We start from the raw sequence: 22,401 nt of genomic DNA, 5'->3' as shown, positions 1-22,401 counted from the left end.
TAGCATTTTTTTGGTTGGAGTCTTTTGGCTTTTCTACATAGAGTATCTTGCGAAGAGTAAAAGTTTGACTTCTTCCTTGCTGATTTGTATGCCTTTTATTCTTTTTGTTGTTTGATTTCTTTTTTTTTGTATATATATTTTTTATTGGAGTTTGATTTGCCAACACAGAGCATAATCCCATGCTCATCCCGTCAAGTGCCCCCTCAGTGCCCGTCACTCAGTCACCCCATCTCCCCATCTCCCCTTCCACCACCTTGTGTTCGTTTCCCAGAGTTAGGGGTCTCTCATGCTCTGTCACCCTCACTGATATTTCCCACACATTTTCTCTCCTTTCCCCTTTATTCTCTTTCACTATTTTTTATATTCCCCAAATGAATGAGACCATATAATGTTTATCCTTCTCCGATTGATATGCTTCACTAAGGATAATACCCTCCAGTTCCATCCACATTGAAGCAAATGGTGGGTATTTGTCATTTCTAATGGCTGAGTAATATTCCATTGTATACATATACCACATCTTCTTTATCTATTCATATTTTGATGGACACTGAGGCTCCTTCCAGAGTTTGGCTATTGTAGACATTTCTGCTATAAACATCGGGGTGCAGGTGTCCCAGTGTTTCACTGCATCTGTATCTTTGGGGTGGATCCCCAGCAGCGCAATTGCTGGGTCATAGGGTAGTTCTATTTTTAACATCTTGAGGAACCTCCACACAGTTTTCCAGTGTGGCTGTACCAGTTCACATTCCCACCAACAGTGCAAGAGGGTCTCTCATTCAGAACAGAAGAAGAGATAAAGACATGTTGTTTGATTTCTGAGGCTAGGACTTCTAGTACTATGTTGAACAACAGTGCTGAGAGTGGAAGATCCTTGTCATGTTCCTGATCCTGCAGGAAAGAAAAGCGCTCAATTTTCTCCCATTGCGGATGGCATTAGCTGTTCTTTCTCCAGATATTTTTTTTTTATTGTGAGTGGAAGGAATTATTTCATTGTATCTTTTTTTAAATAAATTTATTTTTATTGGTGTTCAATTTGCCAACATATAGAATAACACCCAGTGCTCATCCCATCAAGTGCCCCCCTCAGTGCTCGTCACCCAGTCACCCCCACCCCCCGCCCACCTCCCCTTCCACCACCCCTAGTTCGTTTCCCAGAGTTAGGAGTCTCTCATGTTCTGTCTCCCTTTCTGATATTTCCCACTCATTTTTTCTCCTTTCCCCTTTATTCCCTTTCACTATTTTTTATATTCCCCAAATGAATGAGACCATATAATGTTTGTCCTTCTTGGATTGACTTATTTCACTCAGCATAATACTCTCCAGTTCCATCCACGTCGAAGCAAATGGTGGGTATTTGTCGTTTCTAATGACTGAGTAATATTCCATATATTCCATTGTGTATACATATACCACATCTTCTTTATCCAGATATTTTAGGTGTAAGGAGAGGTTATGTATTTTATACTTTTCTTGCTTCTTAACTAAGGTCTGTATTGCTAGATACTTCCCTCCTGGGGCTGCCTTTGCAGCATCCCAAAGATTTTCAACTGTAATGTTTTCATTTTCATTTATTTCCATGTATTTTTAAATTTCCTCTTTAATTTCCTGGTTGACCCATTTATTCTTCAGTAAGATCTTCTTTAACCTTCATGTATTTGTTGTCTTTATAATTTTTTTCATGTGGTTGACTTCAAGTTTCACAGTGTTTTGTTCTGAAAATATGTGTGGTATGATCTCAATCTTTTTGTACTGGTTCAGGTCTGATTTGTGACCCTGTATGTGATCTATTCTGGAGAATGTTTCATGTACACTTGAAAAGAATGTGTATTCTGCTGCTTTAGAATGAAATGTTCTGAATATATGTTAAGTCAATCTGGTCCAGTGTGTCACTCAGAGCCATTGTTTCCTTGTTGATCTGCTTAGATGATCTGTCCATTGCCATATGTGGGGTATTAAAATCTCCTACTATTATTGTATTATTATCCATGAGTTTCTTTATGTTTGTTATTAACTCTTTCATATATTCAGCTGCTTTCAAGTTGGGAACATAAATATTTAACATTTTTACATCTTCTTGTTGGATAGATCCTTTTTTATTATGATATAGCGCCTTTCTTCATCTCTTATTACAGCCTTTGGTTTAAAATCCAGTTTGAGGTAAGCATGGCTACTCCAGATATCTTTTGATGTCCATTAGCATGATAGATGGTTCTCCATCCCCTCGCTTTCAATCTGGAGGTATCTTTGGTTCTAAAATAATCTCTTGTAACTAGCATATCACTGGGTCTTTTTTTTTAATCCATTCTCATACTCTGTGTCTTCTGATTGGAGCATTTAGTTCATTCACATTCAGAGTGATTATTGAAAGATATGAATTTAGTGCCATAATATTACCTATAAAGTCACTGTTCTTCTATATTGTCTCTGGTCCTTTCCAGTCTTTGTTGCTTTTGGTCTTTCTTTCCCACTCAAAGGGTCCCCTTTCATATTTCTTACAGGGCTGGTTTAGTGTTCGTGAACTCTTTTAGTTTTGTTTGTCCTGGAAATTCTTTTTTCTTTCTTTCTTTTCTTTCTTTCTTTCTTTCTTTCTTTCTTTCTTTCTTTCTTCCTTCCTTCCTTCCTTCCTTCCTTCCTTCCTTCCTTCCTTCCTTTTTCTTCTTCTTCTTCTTCTTCTTCTTCTTCTTCTTCTTCTTCTTCTTCTTCCTTCTTTCTTCTTCTTCCTTCTTTCTTCTTCTTCTTCTTCTTCTTCTTCTTCTTCTTCTTCTTCTTCTTCTCTTCTTCTTTATTCTTTCTTTTTTTAAGATTTTATTTAAGGGGCACCTGGGTGGCTCAGCAGTTGAGTGTCTGCCTTCAGCTCAGGGCATGATCATGGGGTCCAGGATCGAGTCCCACATCAGGCGTCTTGTCTCTCTGTGTGTCTCTCATGAATGAATAAATAAAATCTTTAAAAATTTTTATTTATTTATTTGATAGAGAGTGAGAGTGAGAGAGAGCATGAGCAGGGCAGAGCGAGAGGAAGAAGCAGATTCCCCACTGAGCAGAAAGCCCAAAGCGGGGTTCAATCCCAGGACCCTGGGATCATGACCTGAGCCTTAAGCAGACACTTAACCAACTGAGTCACCCAGGGACCCCTGTTCTAGAAACTCCTCATCTCCTCTATTCTGAATGACAGCCTTGCTAGATAAAGTATGCTCATCTGCCTATTTTTCTCATTAAGCACATTGAATATATCATGCTATTCTCTTCTGGTCTGCCAAGTTTCTGTGGGCAGATGTACTGCTAAGCATAGGTGTCTACCTTGTAGTTTAAGGACCTTTTGTCCCTAGCTGCTTTCAGAATTCTCTCTTTATCTTTGTATTTTGCAAGTTTCACTATGATATGTCTTGGTGTTGACCTATTTTTGTTGATTTTGAGAGGGAGTTCTCTGTGACTCTTGGACTTGAATGTCTATCTCTTCCCCCAGGAAAGCAAACAATTTCCCTTCCTGTGTCCCAAGCTCTTATCAGATCCCCCCCCCCAACCTATCTGTGCCCAGGCCATTGGCATACTCTGTTCTCTTATGTTTTATCTCTGGCCAGCAGCTGGGATTCAAAACTCCAAATCATAAAGAACTCAGCAATGCATGGACCCACTCTCCTCTCCCAGAGTGGAACCTCAGAGCATTACACCCAGCGCCATTCTGTCTCAGAAAAGCAATTGCATGGCCACAAAAGTGCCTGGTGTCCATGGTGAAGCATAGTGAAAAGCTATGACCATGTTATCTGCCTTCTGTGCATGTCTCTGTGCCTGACTTTTGAATGGCTGCTCAGTGGCACCTGGTGGGTCTTTTATCCATGGAGAGGTAATATACCGTCTTCCAAATGTAATCCGGGAAGGGAAATGTTCTCTCCCAATGTGACTCAGGGGATCCCCACACCACAGCCTCATAGACAAAACCAGTGTACCACTCTATCTTCCGTTCTCTCCTTCTCTCCTTGACTTCTCTCTATGAAAAGGGCTCTGTCCTCTCTATAGGACTGTGGATTTTCTCTTCCCCATTTCATATCTCTGAACCTTGCATCTATCAAATTCCCTCCCTCCACAATTGTGCAGATTTTCTTAATCCTCAGATTGACTTCCTAGTTGTCAAAAATGATTTGATGTTGATCTAGCCGTATTCAAGGGATGAGGAGGCCTAGGGTCCCCCTTCTACTCTGCCATCTTAACTCCTCCAAAACATAGTAATTTAAATAAATGGTACTATCCAATAGTTTTCCTCTTTCTGAGACAATTCCACTAGAATGTGGTTCTGGTTCAAATTCTAAACCAAATAAATATATTTCTTTTTTTAATTTTAATTTTTTAATTTAAAATTTTTGGCTCAGCTCATAATCTCAAGGTCATGAGATCAAGCCCTGCATCAGGTTCCATGCTCAGTATGGAGTTGGGTTGGTATTCTCTGCCCCTTCCCCTGCTTGCACGCACACTCTAAAATAAATAAATCTTTGAGATAAAAGGTCAATATGAAATCATTTGATTATAATAGCAATATCTAACATGTGACATGCATCCATGCTCTTTTGTATAATCATATTAGAATCAAATATATTTATTTTCACATCCATTATAACTGCTATTGCAAAGGAAGAATATTGTCTTATTTTCCAAAAGATATACAGAGAACAATTTTGTTTCTTCAGGGGATTCATGGAAACCTACATAAGATTTCATTTCTTCACAAAATGTGTAAAACAAGAGAAGCCTCTTCAGCTTCCATCCCATTTGAAGTTGGAATGCTAATACTTCCCAGTTAGGCAACAGTTCATACCTGTAATCTGGCCCAGAGGTGCTTATTACATGTCTAAAGTAGGAGATATGATTTCTTTCCTATTTATCTATGTGAGCAGATCATAAATATCTCATTAATGTTGATCTTTGACTTTGCATAAGATTCTAAAAAGGTATAGTCACATCACTGTCGTGTTAAATTCTGACCTATTCTTTGCCAACTACTCATTCATCTTCCAGGCCACATTTATTGGCAACCAAAATCATTGGAACATCCTCTGTGCCCTTCACCCATCAAATGGTCCCATAAGTCATTAAACATGGGTCGAGCTATATAGAATATACTAGTGCAAACCCTTGGCCATTCTTCATATACAAATCCCTCATCGCTGTAAATTTCTCTGTCCTGCTGTGTCCAGAATTTTGAACGTGTGCTGTTGGCAATCTACTTCAACTTGCTTTCTGTAGGAATCTTCTATCATTAGATCATATTTTTCAACAAAAATTCCAGGAACAAACTGAACTGTCACACCTCCTTAACCAAGGACTACTAGTTGGTACTCATGCACGATGTCTTTTTAAATACTGACATTCAGTGCCATTGAAGGTGCAGTGAGATACACACTGTTATATACAGAGTAACCACCCTCTGATCCAGTTATCCTAATTCTGAGAATCTATCCCCGCCTGCCCCACCGAGGTCTGGGCCTCTTCCCCCTCTTTGTAGTGGCTCCTGCTCTGGCTCAGCAGAGTAGCAGCATCACTGGCTGCACCTCCAGAACACACTTGCCCGTTTAATTTTTACTTAATCTTCTTTTTATGTTCCAGTTCCCATCCAGGATATATTACATTAGGTCATTTATTTTGTTGTTCAGATTGTCTTGTCTTTGACCATTGAGACCACTTTCAGTTGGCTTCTGTATCCCTTTGACATATTCCTATCAGGTTTGCTTTTTGAGCACTTGCTTACTTTCTGGCACAACAATGTGTGTGTGTGTGTGTGTGTCTGTGCATGTGTGTAATATAAAGGAAAATTATATAATGGGAAAGTGATATAACCTTTCAACATAATTACAAAAGCAAGGTATGGTAAATTGATGAATATTAGTATACAGTCATCAGCAACTAGGGCTTTGTATCTTGAGTTGTTTTTAGTTCAGTTTCCTACTCACAACTTACTTTTAGCTTGGTTTAGAAGTTAACCAATGATTTTTTGGTAACCTTGCATATTGTAAGTAAAATGAGAGAGTCAATGAATTTAGAATGATACACTTTTTATTTAAAGAGGAAACTGAGGGATCCCTGGGTGGCGCAGCAGTTTGGCGCCTGCCTTTGGCCCGGGGCGCGATCCTGGAGACCCGGGATCGAATCCCACATCGGGCTCCCGGTGCATGGAGCCTGCTTCTCCCTCTGCCTGTGTCTCTGCCTCTCTCTCTCTCTCTATCATAAATAAATAAAAATTAAAAAAAAAAAAGATAAAGAGGAAACTGAGATACTGATGATGATATTATATTATCAAAGGACTATTCATTCAAAAAGCTCACATGTTAAAAGAGGTAAATTTATAGGTTAAAAGAAGAAAATGAAAAAGAAGCAAGCAACTTTTATTTTTGAACTAGAATAACCTGCAGATTGCAAAATACTAAGACCATTTTTACAGATGATAAATCACTAGTATCACAAGTTTTAGGGAAGAAATAGGAAGAAGTTGTTCTCACATTTCTGTTCTCTTATGTGTATTCACATTGGGAAAGATTATACTTGCTACTATTGTTCCTTATTCAGATTTAATCTTTCGTTAAATAATAGGCAGCAATGGAAAAACGTATTGCACAACAACTTATTTATGAATATAAACCTGACTGGTATATCCAGTATTATTTTTTATGAAATTCGATGTGCCCAGCAGTTAACACTTACTGAACTTGTGAGACATGAACAGAACAAGGCTTTTATTGATTAGACTCTTATCTAAAATCCCAGGCATTTTAACCAAGTTGAACCTATTGACAGATGCTAGATTATCAGAATGATTCATGAGCCTAGAAAGTTGAAGGTAGTTTTCTCATTGAAAAAATAAAGAAAAAAGAAAGATACATTGCTTAGGGGAAAAGAGTTAAAAGGATCAGAATCAGACACACTAGTGAATAGCTAGAAAAATAAAATGATTGTTTATCTTATCTTAGATGTATACAAGACCAATATTTCTCTTATATCTCAGGAGATACACATTTAGTTACAATATTAAAAACAAACAAAATATTGAGCTTCTAATAGGAAGCCAAATCCTATCAGACACAGAATTACATGGAGTAACCCATTTCTTATATAGATATTGAGTGCTCCTCACCATAATATTTGATAAACAACAAAAATTTATTAAGCACATACGACATGTCAAGAAGTCTGCTAAGGACATACAAAGATGACTAAAAGAATACCTGAGCTCATAAATTCAGGGGTTACTGAAAGGAAAAAGTGATGGGTCATAGAAGGAAGAGAGGGAAATCAATATGAATGAAAGTCTATAATCTCATTGTAGGGAAAAGAGGACATTGGATTAATGCTTTGGTAAGAAAAACAAAAGATTCTTGGGCAATGTGAAGCTGAGAGTTGTTCAATCTCATCAGATTCTGAAGGCAACTCTAGATCCAGTTTTCCAAAGAAAACTGGAGCAATGACAAATGGACAGCTAAAAGTAGGTCATAATTATAGCAAAGAAAACAACAGCCACCATAAACCTGACCATTGTTATTGTTGAAGTCGTGGAAGTACTGCTTTCAATTATTCTGGTCATCATTGGCTTCCTGATACGATCTTCTGTGCTGAGAATAGCTTTTCGGGCACCATCCCATTTTCCAGGGCCTTGTAGACGATACTGGATTGGAGTACAGGGTCCCCAAAATAGCTGTATTGCCAATTTGGGGTCAGTGAAGGCCAGAGACAGCAGATTGGGCCTGACACCCACCAGATCAGCAAGCTCTTCCATGGTATCTATGTAGTCTCCCTGAATAGTATGGCGTTGGCTCTCCACATACCTGAAACAGGGAAGACAAAAACCATGGCCTATCATCAATTCAATCAATCAGTCAATTATTCAATGCTTCTGAATACCTGTTATTGGTTCCATATTTGGCTAGGAGATGTAGAAAACAGAGAAGAAAGACAAGACATTGTCCCCAATCTTAAGGATCTTATATAATCTACTGGGGGATATAACATATGTACACATGAGGGAGAAAGGAATATAAGACTTTTAATATATTGTATGGTTTTGTATTGCTAAATAGAAATGTTAGAGGAGGGTAGTTAAAATAGAGCAATAAGTCCTTGAAGGATGTGGAGGATATATCTGATAGCAAACGACAAAGTGTTACAAGTCAGGGGAGCAGCAGAGTGAAGGAATAAAGTACGAATAAGTGTGAAAAATGAGCATGGAATATCTATGGGCACTACCTATGGTAAAAGAGGCATGTTGTAGAAAGCAAGGATTGATAAAGAGAGTCAAATATAGCAGATACAGATACAGAAAACTCTGGTGTTATGAGAGTACTCATCACCAAAATTCTCAGACTTGGGATTTTCAATTGTTTTATGAGGGCAGTGGTAGTGGGGTCCACAGACCCAGGGACAGTGCTAATTTGGAATCCTAAAAGGAGGGGGAGAATGACTTATTCTACAAGAGGAAGTGGCTGTCCAAACAGAACCAGATGGAGTGATTACACCAAGTGCAGATTTGAAGAGCTAGAACTTTTTATGAGAAAATATGGTAACAGATACTTGTGGAAGGAATGTGATTTAGACAGCTAACTGAGGGACGCCTGGGTGGCTCAGTGGTTGAGCCTTCTGCCTTGGCTAAAGGCATGATCCTGTGATGCGGATGGAGTCCCGCATTGGGCTCCCTGCAGGGAGCCTGCTTCTCCTTCTGCCTATGTCTCTGCCTCTCTCTCTGTGTCTCTCATGAATAAGGAAATAAATCTTTAAAAAAAAAGAGAGAGAGCTAACTGATTACTCTTTTTACTTCCCATAAGGAAAATAAATTATAGTAGGACAGAAAGGAAGTAGGAGAAAAGCCAAGTCAAACTAATTGAGATTAGATGGGGAATCCAAAAACAAGGACAGGAAAAAATGATAGAAAATAAATTTGAGGTAGAATCGATAAGATGGAATTCCAGAGGAACTAACAGATGGTCAAATTGGAATTTATTGAAATGGGACTAATTTCATGGAAATGGGACAAAACAGGAAAGAATTTGAGAGCCTCCCCTTATGGATGTTATATTGGCTCAAGGGTCTCTAGGCCTTTATCCTCTAGGCATTTACCCTATAGTAGTTGAGTCAAGAGCTGAGTATTCATGAAGGTTTCACAAACGGGATTCACTGGTACCAGCCTTATAGGGTTGTTGCAAGGATTAAATAAACTCATGTGTATGAAACACTCTGTGTACAAAGGTGATCTTTATATTCTATCTTTGGGGACTGCTTACAGTCAGAAGGTAGTTAGACAAAAGTAAGTCAAAGGAAAGAGAGGAGGAAAGTTGAAATAGGATAGTTTACTGCCAGAAAATCGAGGAAAGAAAGCACTCTATGAAGGAAGAGACATTTAGGAGCACCAAACTCAGAAGTAGAAGAAAAATGGGGTTGGTCATGGATGACCTTCAAGACAGCAGTTGCAGAATTAAGGATGGAAGTTATAATGCAGGAGGGTTAGGAGAGAGAAAAGAGTAAGAATTTAGAGCATATATTATAGAATATTTCTTGTAGAAATTTGGCAGTGAAATTAAGAAGGGAAATAGAGTACCTAGAAAGGATATCAGGGTTAACGTAAGCTTTCTCCTCTTGCCAGATAGGGGAGAGTTATGCTAGTGCAATCAATTAAAGAAGACTACCTCTTTGGCCTTGGAATGACTGTACCTCTGATTTTTCTATAAAAATTTAGAACTTACCATCAACTTCCACTTTGTCCAAATAAAAATCATCCAGTGAATAAACTCAAGTTCTGAAATTCAGATTGCTGACTTACCATGTTTACCCAAGCAACTAGTTGATGTTACCACCTTCCCAAATCACACTCATGAACCACTATGACTTGGGTATGTTGTCACATGATGACAGCCAGCAAAGTAGCCTATACTAATTTATAAATCTACCTACAGATTTGTAACTGGACCATATCTTCCTCCCATTAATTCATTGACATTCTTCCTTTGTTTGGGAGCTCCACTAGCATTTCAAGCAATCCTACCAAAATTAATATACCTGATTTTCTCTCCATGTGCTTTTTCCTACTTGTCTTTTCTTTTAGGTTCTAATCATAGGCTTTTAAATGCTTTTCTCTCCTTTTCCATGCATATTCAAACCACTTGGTGCTATTTCTCCATTTTATTGTCACAAACTATTATTTCCCTTCCCTTCAAAATATAATCTAAATCCTTTAAGTAACACAAGGAAGATTAAATATAATATAATAGGGGCATGTCAGTGGCACAGTTGGTGAGTATCTGACTCTTTTTCTTTTTAAGATTTTATTTATTTATCCATGATAGACACACAGAAAGAGGCAGAGACCTAGGCAGAGGGAGAAGCAGGCTCCCTGCAGGGAGGATGCAGGACTCCAGGATCATGACCTGAGCTGAAGGCAGACGCTCAACCACTGAGCTACCCAGGCGTCCCAAGTATCTGACTCTTGGTTTCGGCTCAGGTTGTGATCTCAGAATGGTGGGATCGAGCCCTAAGTCAGGCTCCATGTGTAGTGCGGAGTCTGCTTAAGACTCTTCCTTTCTCTCTGTCCTTCCCTGCTGCATGTGCTCTCTCTCATATAAGCAAATATTTTTAAAAATTAATATGGTGCAACATCACTCTAATTAAGAGCTAACAAAGTAGAAAATTAATCACAAACCCTCCTGGGAGAATTTCTTACCTTTTATCAATTTTATCTTGAGCCTTAGTTATTTCTGCTTTCATTTCACTTTCTGAGGGCAATGTCTTTAGCCCTAAAGAGGAAAATAAAAATTTTAAGTGTAAAATTACCTCACTGGGAACAAAAATTCTATAATTACTATGCATGGAGAACTCAAAGAAATAGAGGATAATTTTCCATAACCAAGGAGGTTACAATCCACTTGATCACCTTAGCCTATCACCACCACAATATGACATTACTGACAGTAACTTACTCTATTCTACTTTGTCTTTGCAAGATATTTCTCCTATTCTGCCTTCTAACCAATATCTTCCTCCTCCTTAACATCATCTTCCTCATTGGGAAATGAAATAATGGACATGAGGAAATGATAAATCATCCCAAAAGTATGTGAAAAATAAGGAAGTAAAAGGGCAGAGTAGGGGAACCACATCCACATTTGTACTCTTTGTAACAAAGACGCTTTATACCACAGAGAGAAAGATGGAAAAATAAACTCTTGATCCCATTTTCTACCAAAAGTCCTATAAAAATAAGTGTTTTCCTATTCTGTTTAGATTCTTCACAATTTCAGAGGCAGTCCATTCCATCTTAAAATGGCAATAGCTGACAAAACAAAAACAAAAACAAAAACAAAGTTGGCATGTTTCTTTTTAATGTTAAGCTGATTTTGTGCAACTCTTTAAGTTTCACTCCTTGATTCTGATTCAACCATTTGAAATGATAATGATAAGCAAATAATATTCTTTTGCTATGGGACATTCTTCAAACATTTGAAGGGAATTCTACAATCTTCCCTGAATCTTATCTTCTCTAGGTAAACCTCTCTGGCTCCTTAAGTTGTACTTCAGATTCTTTCATCAATCTTGTCTCTCTCCTTTTCATGCACTCCAGTTTCACTATTAAAATATCTTTTGCAAAAAAAAATTTTAAATAAAAAATAAATAATAAAATTAAATTTAAAAAAATAAATTAAATTAAAAAAAATAAAATAAAATAAAAGTCTTTGGTTAAGTGCTGACCAGTTTAGAGAGTAACAATTGTTAAGTTATAGGACATTATAATTATTTAATGATGCTAGATATAATCAAGCCTTGTAGAAACCATATCATTCTCCTGACTCATAATAAGCCTACTATCCCAAACCCCAAAGTTTTTTCTCATGTTCTCCTTGCCAAAACTTAAAGAGGGAAAATAAAAGGGGGAAAAGTAGGAATTTGAGAGGTTGATCTTAAACATTCTGGACTAGTCTCTAACCAGGTCTTAATTTTTGACACATCGAAATCAATGGAGGAATATTTTCTCAGAGATCTTATGTCTGCCTCACCTTAGATTTATTACATAAACACCACCAGGCAAAGCATACCTATTTTGGGACAATTTCCCAGGAGATTCTAATATATGTCTACAGTTATAAGTTATTACTTTACATTCACTCAAAAATAATTTTTGAGTACTAATTTTTTGACAGGTACTGTTACAGTCATACATACTGTTTCAGCTATTTTAAAAGCAAGAACATAATTAAACATACCCACTAGGTAGTTAGGTAGTCAACTTGCATGGTCACCTACCTTTAAATACTTGAGTGACCCAGCGTCCTTGCAGCTCTGAAATAGGCATAATGGCACCCAAAGGCTGGATCAAGCCTATGATTGCAAGAGTTGGCTTTTCCAGGTTAGGAGGGAAGACCTTTTTATAAAGGGATATCTTGTTTTTTACTACTGGGACAGAATCTTTAAGAAAAGGGAAGGCAAAGGTATAGCCTGTGGCAAAGATAACAGCATCAATGTTGTCTTCCCTGGAGCCATCCTCAAATATGGCAGCTGTCTCTGTGAATTCCTTCACATTTCCTTTCACCTTCACCAAGCCAGAAATTATACGATTTGGCAGGTCATCATTCACTGTTGGATGCTGACTCAGAGCTCTGTGAATAAAGACCAGAAGAAGGAGATAGGAGAGAAAGGAAAAATGAGACCAGTAACATGTAAACAAAATTTTACTTTGATGAAGATTCTTTCTCTCTTGGTCTATCCATGAAGTTTGGGAAAGGTCTAGCATATACCAGCTTGGCACAGATCAGGATCTCAGAGCAGAAGTTGGGCCCTGGATGGCATTGAAAGAGAAGACATTGGAGAAGTAAAAGAAGAACGGTCTTATCTGAAGAGTATATATATGGTTTCTCAAGGAATAGTAGTAATATTCTCAGTTATATAAGGCCACAGGCCTATAGTTTCTATCCACATATCAGTAAGTCTGGAAAACTGAACTATCTGTACTCTGTTGAGTCTCATTTCTAGTTTCAAAGACCCAAGGGCTAGAATTAGACCATCATTTTCCAAACTGTATAATAAATTACATGTATATAGTAATTTATAGTTATAAATTGATTCTATATACATTCATTTGAGTCTCACACAAAACCAAAAAAGGAGGCAGAACAGGTGTCATTATCTAGGTTTAGAGGTGAGGAAATTGAGGCCTAAAGAAGTTAAGTGGCTTGCCCAAGGTTACACAGACTAGGATTTTAGAATTTACATGAAAATGGTTTTCTATGAATTTCCTTGGGAGCCACTGAGTCTGTTAAGCAGTATTTTCCAGAAACAGCATAGGATAAGGGTGCTGAAAAAGATAGGATTTCCATTGTCTTGGGCCTTTCTAAAAATCAGTCTGGGTCCTTGGACCCTTAGTTAACAGGCTCTGAGAATTCTCAGCCCATCATGTTTAGATAGAGCTGGCCTAGCCTCAGGAACATGGCATTACTATCACTGGTTTGTTGCATTTGGTTATGCTTTGACTCTAAACCTTTTAGATACAGATTCTGTTCCCATTCTGACCTCATGATTTTATATTTTTCTCCAAACTACTGCTTTTCACAAACCATACCACCATCTACATAGTTGCCCAAGCCACAAAACTGTGAGTCTTAATATCTGGTCGCATGGGCTTTTCCCTTTCTTCACTTAACATCCCCAGAATAGTTTTATCTATTTTCTATCTTATCTAGACTATTAAAATTGTCTTTAGGGCCTGCTGCTCCATCTCCCTCAGTCTGTCTTCTACATCATTTTGGAGTGGTTTTTCCAAAATATATTTATGTTTGTTTATTTTTCAAAAATATATTTATTATTAGTCACTCACTTGCTTGAAATCTTTTAATGGCTCTGGACTGTCTTCATTCCACATATTTTATTTAGCAGAGTATACAAAAGTTTTAATGTACCTGTCCAGTGAGGCTAGAGATGTACTCAATCACTCTTTCATCTTTGTTGTTTTATTATAGTCCAGCCAAACCAGACTACATTAAGGTCCAGAGAAAAATGTATTTTTCATATTCTAAGACCTTGTACTTATAACTAGAATGCTACTTCCTTACCCTATTTACTTGACTAGCTCCTATTATTCCAGCCTTAATTAATTTTGTAATCACCAATGTTATAAATGTATAAATGCTCATTTCCATAAATGGGTGAAATAAATGAGTGAAAGATTGTTGAGGAGCATAGTCTCAAAGTATCACCCCACTGATCAAAGGAAAAAAGTCTTTGCAAAGGAGAAACCTAGGGGCACTTGGGTGGCTCAGTGATTGAGCATCTGCCTTTGGCTCAAGTCATGGTTCTGGGGTCCTGGGATCCTGCAGGGAGCCTGCTTCTCCTTCTGCCTATGTCTCTGCCTCTCTCTGCATATCTCTCATGAATAAATAAATAAAATCTAAAAAAAAAAAAAAAAGGAGAAACCTGGTAGGTGCCACCTTAATCAGGTGATCAAATTTAATATCATTAATGCTGATAAACTGATATCATATGAATGCTGGCATGATCCACAAAGAAGGCACAATGTAGCCTATGAGAATTTGTGCCAGAATGTTTAACCTGAATACAGTAAAGGTACAACAACTATGCAAGTCCAAGCTTAGAGCTTTTCTATAAAACAATTGGCTCAATTCTTCTTAAAAAAGTGTATGTCAAAAAATGGTGTCTTTCAGAAGAAGAGAGATTAAAGAGACATGACCATTAAATGCCATGGGATAATACCTGAAAGGATTCCAGATTTAAAAATAAAAGAGCTGTACATGATACTTTTGGGACAATTTAGGAAATTTGAATACGTGAATTATTAGATAATAGTATTTTATCAATGCTGAATTTCCTGTGTGGTCACTATGTTATGTTTATGTGGGGGAATGCCCTACTTCTTAGGCAATATATGTTGAAGAATGTAGGGTAAAGTGTCTAAGTAACTGTGACTTACTCTCAAATGGTTCAGGAAAAAATATGTATGTATGCATCTGTGGATCGATGGATGCTGAATATACAGGGATTTATCTATCTTCAGAGAGAGGGAGAAAGAGAAAACAAACATAGCAAACTATTGATAGGTGAATCTAAGTAAAAGGTATATAGGCACTCTGTACTTACTGTTTTGTAGTAAGTAAATCTAAACATTTAAAAAAAAAGTTGGGAAAAAGCATTTAAAATCAGCCTCTAGAAATACTTTCACAGTCTACCTCCTTGACTATGTGAGGACTGCCACTTCATACCCCCAATTACTCCATGTATTTATCATATTCTATTGCCTGTCTTCTCCTTAGAGTATTTAAGGTAAGATCCATTTCTCGAGTCTGACATTTATTTCTTGTGTGACAAATTAATTTTTCTGTCAGTTTTTATATCTGCAAAATGAAGATTAAAAAATAGTACTAACCTTAGAGTTGTTGTGAGGACTAAAGAGTTCATATATGTAACTCATTTACCCATGTGCTTATATTAAGTACTCAGAAAAGTAAGGTGTTATTATTTGTATTAGTATTACTATTAGGTCTTTAGTCTCTATTCTCATGCACAGAATGAGAATTATACTTGGCTCATAACAGGTGCTCACTGTTTGTTGGATGAATGAATGAATGAATGATACACAGCCATCATCTACCATTTTGTTGTTGTTACTGGGTATCATGTAAAAAGAGCTTGTATCTGAGACAATGATAAAATGAATGATGCCAAGGAGAATCATAGGTTGAAGATTACAGATCAGTAGATCTTGGACTTCTAATGGGGCAAGGTAGAAATCTGATCTCAGATCTGCGGATTTTCTTAATGTACGGATAGAAGTAGCTATACTGTTAGCCTGTGTGAACAGTCCTTATTCTTGTGCCTTGGCTATCACTGCCCTGCTACCATCGTGGCAACATACCTGTGTTTAGGCTTTAGACCAAACATTTCATGGTCGAACCTTTGGTTCATCTTTTTCTCCAAAAAATTGTTTATTAGTGATTGACCACAAATCTTCGAAAGAAAATAATTAAATCGAGAAGAGAATAACACATCAAAAGGATATCCATAGTCTGCTACACGATTGAGGATCCAAGCCCCTCTCCTGGTGCTGAGGAAAACCTGGGGCATGGGAAAAAAATTATTTGCTTTTGCCATCCTCTGCTCATAATCCTTTAATAGCACCTCACTCCCTTCAAGATTAAGTTCAAACTCCGTCTTTTTAGTCCCTGCACAATCTTTTTTTAATTTCTTGCAATTTTCCTTTTGAAACACTAAGTATACAATTAAATTAGCACATTCACTAACCAAGAATCTTTCTCTGAACCACCACTGCATTTGTTTAATGTCATTATGCCTCCTTGAAAAGTCACCTAATCTCTTAATTCTCCAAAGCCTTTTTAAGATCAGATCAAGTGTGCCTCCTCCCTAAGACACCACTGACTGTTTTACATGACAATTTTCTCTCCATCCTCTGAGCTTCTCTAGCATTTACCACTTGTCCAACTTAATTGTTTTTTTTTTTAACTTATTTGTTTTTTGTCCAACTTATTTAAAATCAAGAAGCAGTAGAGTGGAAAGCAACTGGACATCATTTAATCTAAAACCCTTACAGTCTTTTTTGCTTTTGACATTATTTGCATTACCTAAAAAAACCCACTATTTATCATTTATATTGCTATTAAACTTTTTACACTCTTATTTCTGTCCTGCAAATGTGCTTCCTCCAGGGTGGGAGGTACAGCATACATGTCTTTTAGTCTCCCCAACACATCATCATCATTACTTCCATTGATTGAGAATTGTGGCCTGCAAGTCACTATGCCAGGTCCTTTATCTATATTCTTATTTAATCAATGTAACAACCTCTTAAAGTAGATATTATTATCCTCATTTAACAATGAGAGGCATGAAGACGATGAATAACTTGCCTGAGATCATACAGTTAGTATGTGGCAGAGTTGAATTTCCAACCCAGGTCTGACAACCCCAAAGCTTGTGCTTGAAGAAATGTTTCATTGATTATTTAATGGAAAAACTGCAGATCACTAGTAAAACAACAGGAAACCGATCAGTCTTTATGTGTCCTCTGCTGGCTGATAAAGTTCAGAGCTGATAAAGTTTTGACATTCAACTACCTGGTGAAAGTGTCCTTTCCATTCAAAACTCTCAGGATACAGTTTCCAGGATTGTAAGGTATAACACCTGCTTTATAGTCTTTTGCGTAAGCTCTCATATAAAAAAGTGATCAGTCTACAGAGGGATAATAATGTACTTCATTCATACATTCTCACTGATGGTAACCGTATATACTTTGATGATTAAGCTGTTTTACATGTCACAGTTGAAAGAGCATGCATGGTCTCAGGAACACACAGCTTTGTGTGCAGTCTGTATAACTTCTGTTATATAAATATGTGAATAATATAAATGCTCAGAGTCTCAATTAAAAGATTCCCTATGTATAAAGTAGTGACAATAATACATCACAAGGCTGTTGTGAGAATTAAATAGTGTTTTTGCAAAGGGTGGAACATATAGTAAACATTCAATAAATGCTTAATGGCTATCATCATACTTCTCAATTCAGTTTTCCATCTGTACCTAATTTTAAGCAAACACTGTATTTACAAATCCAGATTTATAAGAAAAAAACGTAAGGAAGATTGTTTTGTAAGAAACGTATGTCTTCTAGAACTTTACAAAAGCATTATACCACAAAACTTATTATACCAAAACTTCCCTGATATGCTGAAACTTCTAGGTCCATTAAAATTTTTTGATCTACAAACAACTTCTAATAAATACAATTCAATATATAAAGCAAAAAGTTAGAACCTGGCAATTGTGTTTCTTTGGCTTGCATTAGTGGTGTGCTGGTGTTGCCCCTGCCATGCAGACATGGTTGTGCTGTGTGTTGTCCCCAGGCTTTCTCGGACACAGCCACATATCTCCACCCACTCTGGATGCTTTGTTCTTTTTTTTTTTTTAAGGATTTTATTTATTTATTCATAGAGACACAGAGAGAGAGGCAGAGACACAGGCAGAGGGAGAAGCAGGCTCCATGCAGAGAGCCTGACGTGGGACTCGATCCAGGGTCTCCAGGATCACGCCCTGGGCTGTAGGCGGCACTAAACCGCTGCGCCACCCACCGGGGCTGCCCTGGATGCTTTGTTCTTTAGCAATCTAGAGTTCTCCCTGCATGGAAGGCTCAGCTTCCTTATAACTGACCATTCGATAAGCCAGTGATATTAATGTTAAAGATATTAAGGTGACATTAAAGCCAGTGACTCATGCTTTGGGTCACCATAAACATACCTTGCACACTCTTTCATCATAACACCCATACAAATTTTTACCCTTTTTTGTTTATATACCTATTTTCAGATAAAACTTGTTGAATTAATTTATGAAGTAATATATGAAATTACTTTTGTAGCGACAGATGGAGACAATACTGAGAAGAAGTGCTATTGAATGGAGTTTCTGGGTAAATCATTTAACAAAGTTGTGACATTAAACTCCCATTTAAAAACATTTAAAACATATTTGCAAAGGAACACAGCTTAATTAAAGTTGCTGGAAAACGACCAGACACTTACCTATTGCCAATAAAGTTATTCAGTAAAGACATGAATAACAAGATATAACAATGACATGTCTTTTTCTGGGAATTTATAATGAAGACATTTTCTTCCCAGTTCAAAATCTATGATGCAAGAAAACAAAACAAAACAAAAAACCTCTAGGACATAGAAATTGCTTAAGTATGAATGTCATTCTGTTACCTAACTGTATGGAAAGGCTGGGGTGAACTCCTTGCACATGTGCATGCTACAGCATGGATGCTTTTCATACGTATATCCATGTTCTTTGGAAAGATTAGACTGTTTCTATTTTCAATTGGGGAGTGAAAAGGAAAATCCTATGAGTGCAAAGTCTTCCACTAAACCAGTGTGCTTTCCTTCACATAAGAGTGTGGCACTTCTGGTGGCCTAAACAGGAGCATTCTGAATGCTGCGTTCAACAAGCAACTGCTTGGTCTTCAAAGTCAGAGGCATACTCAGAAGAGACAGCTGATTGGGATCCTTGGGATTATTTAGTGTGAGGTCAACTGAATGATGGGAATCTAACAGGGAACACTGGCTCCGTCATATCATCATCATAATGTTGCCAACTGAAGCAACAGAGCCAAGCCCTGTTTGCCATTAGCACTGATGGACTACGTGTGGAGGTATCCGTACTCTATGGTGGGTCCACATACAGCTTCCTTGGTGAAGCAAAGTAAATAATTAACTGATTCAAACCTGCTTGGCTGTGTGGCAAATTTCCACAGCCAGATCCCCTCCAGAATTCCCAATGCCAATTATAATGACTCTCTTTCCAGCAAAAATCTCTGGATTTTTATAGTCTCGGCTATGGAAGTACTGTCCTTTGAATTTCTCAATTCCTGAAAGAGAAGGGAAAATAATTATTGGACAAGGTTTATCTGCTCTCATTTGTCAAACCATTCATTTTGCTGGCATTGTGTAGAGTTTAAGCACACATCTCCATATAGTCTCCCTTTACTCAACTGCACACTTGCCTTTCTGAATACTTTTGCCTATTTTCTTTTCTCACAGTCTCAGAGCAGAACCTTGTGACTTTCTTATCATGAATAGCCTGCTTACCTCAGGATCTGTTTGTATTTTGGACTTGTAGACTCTCAAATCCACACTGCTGCAGAAAATATACTTTATCTTTTGTTTTTTCATCTTTATTTTTTTTAAATCTTTTTTTAAATTTATTTATGATAGTCACATAGAGAGAGAGAGAGAGAGGCAGAGACACAGGCAGAGGGAGAAGCAGGCTCCATGCACCGGGAGCCTGACGTGGGATTTGATCCCGGATCTCCAGGATCGCGCCCTGGGCCAAAGGCAGGCGCCAAACCGCTGCGCCACCCAGGGATCCCCTGTTTTTTCATCTTTAAATACCTACTCCCATTTCAATTGGAGTATATATGTTTTCATATACTCTAGAGTATACAGAGTGCTTTTTTTCAAAATGAAAATCTAGGTCAAAGACTATAATTAAATTCTTTATGTTTTCATTTCTTCCTTAGAAACTCAATCTTTGTTTCCTTGATTGCTGAAAAAGTCCTTATTCAACCTAATATGGATCAATTCCATGTTTTCTTTTGATCTTAGAAAAACTAAGGTTGTTGTGAAACCAAAGATAGAGCCCTCTAATTTTTCTCTGGTCTCCAAAATGAATGTTATTTCTATTTCCCAAATGGCAGTAATCAAAGTTATCCCAACATCTTTCAGAGGAACATGTAGAATTAGGATTAGCCTTATCTGTAGGTAGGAATCACTCAAGCCACAATCCTCCCATTCCTCAGAGATCAGGTCACAGGCATGGTTCAAGGGTCTCCTTCCTTGTAGGCTACTCACCAGGAAAGCTTTCCAAGGGTAAGTGAGCATTGGTGTGATGGCCAGTGCAAACCATGACTCCATCAAAAACATGTACCTCCTTTTTCCCTTCAGATTCTGTAACTACCTCCCATTGGCCTGACGTGGAGAAATCAGGCTGCTTCTTCACACTGCACACAGTGGTCTGAAAAGAAAAGTGATAGCTATAGGAGACTAACCACAGCCAATACAGTGGACATCTTCCTTGACATAACTCTCTTTGCAGAGTGTTACACAAGGCTGATATCACATAATAGAGCCCATGTAGGGATATTTGATTTTCATATTCCACACATAAGAACTTTTTGGTCTGGGCTGTGGTCAGAGTGAGAAAACTCCTATGAAGTAGGTTAAATAAAATAGTTGGCAGGTTAACATTGCACTCTCCTCTGCTTTTAGAAGTGTGCAAACTACTAGTTCTCTTAGACCATGCCCTAAGATGTCATGTGACACTTGAACAGAAAGAACTTGGACTTCTGTGCTTCTAAGACCTTCCATGCACTAAATGCCTATTCCTCTCCTGACCCCTGGACATCTTCTTACCTCAAGTTCTGTTTTCACTGTCTAGTCTTAAACTTGTGACTGAGTCATAGGACTCTTTCTCTTAGAGTATAGAAACATCCCAGTGGCTCATATTTTATGAAAATGAACCTCTCTTTGGCTCCCTTAATGCCCATTTTACAAGTAATTATAAAGAAAGAGGCTGCAAGATAGGATAGTCAGTGGTATAATTTTTAGGTTTTAAAAAATGCATTATTCTGTCCAGCCTAAGGAAACATTAGGAATATGTTCCTATGTAGTTCTAGGGTCTCTGGCTATAATGTCTTGGTGGACTCGGAGATACCACTTCTATATACCCTAGTCATCCTGCAGTATTTACAGTTCTTCTCCATAATATTCTTGCTTTTACACAGGTTCATGTCTCTGTGTGGATCATCCTTTTATTCCTTCTTCATTTGGCAGATTCCTACTTACCTTTCAACATTTAGCTTATGTATTATCTCCTCTAAGAAAACTTCCCTTGGGCCTATTGTCTCATGCCCTGATGAGTTAAGCACCCTTCCTCTGAGCTAACAGTATATAAATCACTGGGCATTTATTACCCTGTGACTCTTTACTTTTTTTGGTTAAATTTATGCAAAATTTTTTATTTTTATATCTCCTAACCATGCTATGAAGTTGGCTTTTTTTGTTTTTATATCTCCATTGACTAGTGTGGTAACAAACTTGTTAAATGTGTTTAAACAAGTAAAAGGAAGTCACTGAGCTATAAATTACTTACTTTGGAAGTTGTTACTGGATATTACCAATTTATTATCATTGTTAAATAGAAAAAAACATGATTTAGCAGAATGATCAGAAGGTAGAAGGGAGGTGGGGGTGGGGAATTGGATGAAGGTAGTCAAGAGGTACAAAATTCCTGTTATAAGATAAATAGGTACTGGGGATACAATAATATACAACATGATGACTATAGATAATACTACTGCATGGTATATTTGAAAATTGCTAAGAAATCCTAATAGTTCTCATCACAAGGGGAAAAAAAGGGTAGAATATTTAGGCTTTTTTGCCAGCTGTCATAAATATCTGTTCTTCTATGGCCATGGTTAAAGATGATGGAAAATTATGGAAGACTTAACAACATAAAGAAAGCATTGGAGTGATCTAATATAATCATCTTGTTTTACAAACAAGAAAACAAGAGTCATCAAAGTTGAGGAATTTACTTGTCTGAAATCACAAGTTGATTAGTCGTAGAGCAAAGACTAGAACTCAAGTTTTTGTTCCCCAATTCAATGTTCTTCCCCCTACACAAGACTTAACTTCTTGGCTTCCTCAATAACTACCCAAAATAAAAATAATGCATAAAAATAATGCATTGGCAAGTACTTCAAAAAGCATAAAAGGGCTAAGCAGTAGCAGACAAGTTGTGGTGGATTCAGAAGTTTTAAGTTCCCATACCCCAAATGAATGAGAACATAAA

The 22,401-nt window shown here is 37.4% G+C and overlaps 1 protein-coding gene and 1 long non-coding RNA gene across 4 annotated transcripts in view; one reads left to right on the top strand and one right to left on the bottom strand.

The window, feature by feature from the left end:
- The window catches only part of LOC144280487 (uncharacterized), a 62,872-nt gene that overhangs the window by 29,084 nt on the left and 11,387 nt on the right, over positions 1–22,401 (top strand). The gene's annotated exons all lie outside the window — the stretch shown is intronic.
- FMO5 (flavin containing dimethylaniline monoxygenase 5) overlaps positions 6,354–22,401 on the bottom strand; it is a 32,912-nt gene continuing 16,864 nt past the window's right edge. For both annotated transcript variants that reach the window (XM_077842575.1, XM_077842576.1), the window contains exons 4-9: positions 20,397–20,559; positions 19,272–19,414; positions 15,887–16,086; positions 12,268–12,620; positions 10,691–10,763; positions 6,354–7,808 (exon numbers count right to left, since the gene is read on the bottom strand). In XM_077842575.1, coding sequence (XP_077698701.1) covers positions 7,463–7,808; positions 10,691–10,763; positions 12,268–12,620; positions 15,887–16,086; positions 19,272–19,414; positions 20,397–20,559 — 1,278 coding nt within the window. In that variant the 3' untranslated portion in view covers positions 6,354–7,462. The remainder of the gene's footprint in view (positions 7,809–10,690; positions 10,764–12,267; positions 12,621–15,886; positions 16,087–19,271; positions 19,415–20,396; positions 20,560–22,401) is intronic.

This window comes from Canis aureus, chromosome 12 (assembly GCF_053574225.1).
Source record: "Canis aureus isolate CA01 chromosome 12, VMU_Caureus_v.1.0, whole genome shotgun sequence".
NCBI classification, from domain to species: Eukaryota; Metazoa; Chordata; class Mammalia; order Carnivora; family Canidae; genus Canis; species Canis aureus.
The sequence above is the reverse complement of the archived record's forward strand: the minus strand, read 5'-3'. Positions and strand labels throughout refer to the sequence as shown.